At 33.7% G+C, this 5,936-nt stretch overlaps 1 protein-coding gene across 1 annotated transcript in view; it reads right to left on the bottom strand.

Moving 5' to 3' along the window:
• Window positions 1-3,733: 3,733 nt before the first annotated feature.
• Window positions 3,734-5,936, bottom strand: part of LOC141837448 (putative disease resistance protein At3g15700) — a 5,351-nt gene continuing 3,148 nt past the window's right edge. The window contains 2 exon segments of the mRNA XM_074724848.1: window positions 3,734-3,835; window positions 5,483-5,934. Of these exon segments, the coding sequence (XP_074580949.1) occupies window positions 3,734-3,835; window positions 5,483-5,934 (554 nt within the window).

Below are 5,936 nucleotides of genomic sequence, written 5' to 3'. Positions count from 1 at the left end.
TGAGAACTCTACCTTCAGTATTAGCAACCTCTGTGCTCACTTGGAACACAACTTCTCTCTGAAAAACGGAAATAGCAGCAAATTAAAATCATTATCTAATTAATTTCAAAAAACTGAGAACTATGCGGTCTATCTTTATCAATCTATATCTTCACAAATTAAGAAAGCCATTGTGAATGTTCGAAATGAGGATAATAGATAGTACTTGATGGGTTTCTGTTAGCAACATGAGTAATATACTAATAAAGGTGTGAAATATTATAGAGGTGTCGAGCATCCAAACACTCTATGCACGCTTCTCTGCATGCATGTCTTCCATTCCATGGTCTGTTTCACTTGGTGGGTATTTTACCTACATACTCACCAGTGATTTGACTTAATTGGTTCCATTGAATCGCACGAGTGGATCGGCACCTTTTTTGAATTCTCAATCCACATGCCGAGCACGAGCGGAAAAAATTTACTTTTATGTATGATAAGATTGAAATTTAAGCTCGGCATGTGCATATAATAAGATTGAAATTTACTTTTTGATTTTCATTAAATCTTAACTATTAATTTTCACTATTGACTTGACTCTGTTATGTATGATTCATTTTTTCTTACCGTATCAAATACTAGAGAGGTTAACCATGAATCTCCTCTCAGAATTTGCAAGAACAGTAGCTTTAGCATTTTATATCGTGGCTTGGTTGTGTTCTGCAGATCAAAACAACGAAAAGCAGGGAAAATATCAAGATGCCCTAATGAAAAATCCAAGTCGTTGCAAAGGAAATTCACCTTCTCATGGAGCATTTCTTTGCACTGATTCAAGTCGTCACAAAAATCATCATAATTTGACGATGAAATCTATTTTTATGATCAAATCTCATTTATTTTTCACGAATAAATTTTCATCTCTATTTGACAATAAAAATATTTTTTTATTATAAAGTTTGCTATAAAAATATATTCAATTTTACGACGAAAATAATTTCGTTGAAAATCGAATTCGTCACTAAATTAATAAGAAATAAATAATTTTTCATCGCAGAATTTGACAACGAATTATTAACCATAAAAATATTTTCGTCATCAAGTAATTTTGTGATAATTTTTTTTTCATCATAAATTTCATTGCAAAATGCAAGTCATTGCAAAGGAAATTCACCTCCTGATGGAGCATTTCTTTGCACTGATTCAATAAATATAATTGGTTTTGCATTTATCATCAAGGCAAAGCATGGCATGGAGTACTGAATACCCAGCAGCTGGAGAAGGCAATCGATGCAATCGGTCCTTTGTGCTAATATTGATCATTGACATGGATTTAACTAACTATGACCGTATTCATTCTCCCTCCCCTAATCCAATCCAATACTTTGCTTGAATTCTCGTTGACTGTCAAGATACTGCTTTCCAAACCTTGCAGAAACCCACCCACTGTCTAGCTAGTGCTGTGTAATGAGAGGCATGCAGCAAGAACAATTAAACTAAAGGATTGATTCTCATTCAAGATCTTGCCTAGGAACTGCTCGTACGTGCAGATTCATGGCTTTCATCATCGCTGGCAAATTTCTTAATTTATTCGAGACAGCGGCGAGGAGGGGCGAGACATCATCGGAGAGGAGAAGGAGAGGAAGTAACTAGGGTAGGTGGACGCTGCGAGGGAGGAGGGAGGGAGGCCAATGCTCTCGAACAAAAACTCGTATTCTTCGTTCACCACCGCCGTCACCTCTCTTCTATATAAAATTTATATGAAGATGTTCATTTCTTTTGATATACATAGTTGCATATATCGAACTATCGAAGAAATATATGCATGCGATGCGATCCTAGTTGTTTTTTCTTGTAATCTTCAAATTCAAATTCCATGTCATCGATAAAAAGTCTTGTCCTCTTCAAACTTTCAGCAAACTTCCTTAGCAAATATTCATCCGGCTTGATATTAATGCGACAGCATTAATGGAATACAGAAGCTCGTTCTTACATTTTTCTTTGTTGCTGTTTTTTTTTTTTTGTTTATAAACCATTACTGCTGCTCCTCTACCTCTTGTTTATGAGCTTATTTTTTTCCTCTATTTTTGTTTCAAAAAAAAAATCGATTTTACAATCATCTGTGAAAAGATAAATAAAAAAATTACAATTGATCACTACAGAGAAGACATTATCTTAGCTTCGTCAAGATTCAATCCTTGCTCACTTCAGCAAGTTTGCTCAATAGTAACCAATTCAATCATGTCTCGAGGGCTGCTCTATAATAACCAATTCAATCATATCTCGAGGGCTTTTTCATCTGTTTTCATGAACTCTGTATTTGATTCAAGTAATCTTAATTATATAATTATCAAATAATCAAAATTATAAGATATAAAACATAATCTAATATTATTTAATTTAACTTATTTATTTGAAAGAAACTTAATCAGTTTAACATTTACTATATTATTCTTGATTTAATTTATTTTTAAAATAAATTAAAATAAATTATTAATATATAAAAAATAAATATAATTTATTTATAATTTTTTAAATTAAAAATAAATTTATATATTTTAAAATAATTCATTAATTAATAAATATAATTTATTAATTTTATTTTTTAAATTTAAAATAAATTTATATATATTTTAATAAAATAATTTGTTAAAATAATTATTTTAATAAAATAATTTATTAAATTAATAAATATAATCTGAGAATTGAATCGTAGGTGTTTGGGTGACAACCTGAATATCCTACTACAGCACCATTGTCCCAGGGACAATAATTTTGACTAGAGAGAATCCACCTCACATGTCCCCGGGGCAATGGTACCGCGGTAGGACATCCAGGTTGTCACCCAGGCACCTAAAGTTTGATCTCCAACTACGGCGTATTTGCAGAAAATTTCCTCCAAATGGGGAGCGCAATCAAAGGATGTTGGCTATCTGGGCTGGCCGCTGCGTGTACTTCCCGATTTACCCTGGTGGCCGGTGGAAAACTTTCGTGGACCGGGCCGGTCACCCCAGAGATAGTCAATGGGACTAACTGAGATTTATCATTTTTTCCATAATAATGTCTCATCAATTTAATTGCGTAGAAAAAAAGTACCAAGTGTTATCAAACAATAGTGTAGATTATTATAAAGTTATATTCTAAATATTTATTAGTTTTTAAAAATATAATTAAAATTATATTGTATGTGTTAGTAAATTATATCATATATAAAATTATATTGTATATGATTGTAAATTATATCATAAGAGCTATTATTTGCTACTAAATTTAGAAATATATGGTAAATATTATTGAATTGGTATCTTAAAAATTATCAAATGATAAGTTACATGCTACCAAAATAATTTATTTTAAAATTTTTATACATGAATAGAATATAACAATACGTCAGTAAGGGTCGACGCGGAGGAGATGTACCATACCAAATTTTTTTCGCAATATGGCAACTACTTCCGGCACATCGAGCTGCTCATCACATATCACGGTCAAACGGTCATTCCCAAATGTTAGCGATTGAAAACCTGCGATGATTATAGAATATAAACACGTAAATTAGTGCTTTAAACAAAGATGCAAAAGATGAAGAATAACTAAATAATTAATTAGTAATTTGACATCAACCATATTGAAATATAATTTTTCAGTACAAGGATAAAGATACAATTGGATAAAGGCAAATTAATATCCACATATATATTTCAGTAGTCAGTCGTTAAGGTAATTGTCATGTTTAGAATAGAAAAATGGATATAGATCAGGAATGAAATGAATGATTAACAGGCATTACTAAAAGAGTCTTGAGAGCTCTAGCTTTAGATTTAGCATCCTCTATGCTCAATTCGAACACAACTTTTCTCTGAAAAACGAAAATAACAGCAAATTAAAATCATTATCTAATTAATTTCAAAAAACTGAGAACAATTGGATTTGGCTTAATTGGTTCCATTGAATCGAACGTCTGATTCTAGGAAAACTACTTATGGGGTACCTGAGAACAGCGAAATCAATAGAGGATATGGCAGCCAAAAGGTTCCCTAACAATTTAATATTTTGGAACAAATGCTCCAGTTGCTAATATATAAACAAATAGAACTTAGAGAGGAAAATGAACTGTTCTTTAAGATTACTTAAACCACTTTCTTCATCATAATGTTAAATAAAATCAACTATGTTTGCACGAATTTGAATAGGTATATATTCTGTCTCCTTTTTTATTAAAAATTTTTCCTTACATAGTTTTTTGTTCACAAATTAATGATATTCATGCTCTTTTGTAATACAAATTAGTCATGCTATAACAAAGCTTAAGTACCTTCACTCAGGCATTTCATACATAGAGGCGGTCCTTGTTGTACAAGGATCTTGAGCGAAATTATAATTTTTGAACTATGTGCTAAACATTTTTCATAGCCTTTACTATACCATTTAGGAGAATAAAAATGTATAAATAGATTTCAAAGTCAATAGATGCAGAAAATCGTAGCCCTAAATTGGGTTTAACTAGCACATTTCATTTTCTTCATATATTTTCTCGTTATTGTTCAGTGTAATTTCCTTGGGAATAAATTAATGACCAGAGAATCTTTTCTCTCTTATTACTCAAGAGAAAGTTACCAAAGAAAATTGAAGAAATTTCCAAGCGAGAATTGCATCAGAAAATTATGTACTTGAGATCAATTTAAGTTTAGTGAAATTTACAACCTTCGATTCTCAATGAATGGAGTGGAGAAAGATCAATCTTAAAACTCACTCTGTCCTGATGAACTGCTCTTCATCTGCTTCTTCTGAATCAACCACTCTACTCGAATCAAAACCACAATCTATTCTTTTTGCACTCTGTAAATCGAAAGATGGCAAAGAAAGCTGAAATGTTGCACAAGTTCACACCTCGTCGCCGAAGCAGCGCACGATTTGGCGGCACCCTTGGAGTTCACCGAGCACGGAGTACTCGTGGCGGAGGGAACCCGACAAGGACAGCGGCCGGCGCGGACTTAACGGCCACCACGGAGGGGAGCTGCCACTGGCAGGGTTCATGGACGAAGGCGAGGCTGACGGTGGCGAAGCTGCCGCGGCCAAGGACGTCGCCTCTGCTCCACTCCATGCCGTTGTCCATTGGCGGATCAATCAAGGTGGAGGAAGTCCGGCTCCGGTGCGACGATCTCATTCACGTCGACGGATAGCGCGCCAACGGCGGTTTTGCTGTTAGCCCAAAAATTAGGGCAATAATTAAAAAAAACTAAGAATTAATTCAAAAATTAAAAATTAAAAATTAAAAATATAAAATTTAATTAAAAAATTAGACCTTATTAATTTATGAACCTTTATTCGGGTGCCCTTGGCCGAGAACAGTGGTGTTTCTTGCTAAAGATAGAATCTGCCACCTGCCTGTTCTTACATCTGTTCATAGATAGAGATGGTAACTTTCAAAAAGTGTTGTTTCTTACTAAAGTGTATATATGGAAAAAGAAAGATTGGCATGCTTTTGTTCATAAAAATTACTTACCGTAGGAGACTTGAAATAAGGGAAGAGAGAATTCTTGTCATTGACATCCTCCCAATGGATATTTTTCCACCATTCCATTTCACCAACTATACCTTTCAATCTATTTTGACACATTTCAGCCCCAAATGGCAGCTTTTTGAATTCCGGGCATGACCTTACATACATCCGCTCCAAGAAGGGGAAGGTTAGTGGCTGTTGTGAGATGCACTTCAATTTAGGCAATCTACTCAAATACAGTAAATTTAGGCCCATGGTAGAGTTGACGGAACTCCCAACACAACTTATCAATTCTTCCATCTCATCACAAGAATATACTTTCAAGACACTGAGGCTTGGTAGCATAAGAGCCAAGGTGATGTTTCTCAACATATTGCAGCCAATAATGATCAGTTCATGAAGATTAGGAAATATTGTTTGAGGCTGGACTTCTTTCCAAGTGATTTCCTGCAAATCT

Source organism: Curcuma longa, chromosome 11 (genome assembly GCF_044706935.1).
Source record: "Curcuma longa cultivar G26 ecotype Majalengka, Jawa Barat chromosome 11, ITB_CL_G26_1.1, whole genome shotgun sequence".
Taxonomy (NCBI): domain Eukaryota; kingdom Viridiplantae; phylum Streptophyta; class Magnoliopsida; order Zingiberales; family Zingiberaceae; genus Curcuma; species Curcuma longa.
The sequence above is the reverse complement of the archived record's forward strand: the minus strand, read 5'-3'. Positions and strand labels throughout refer to the sequence as shown.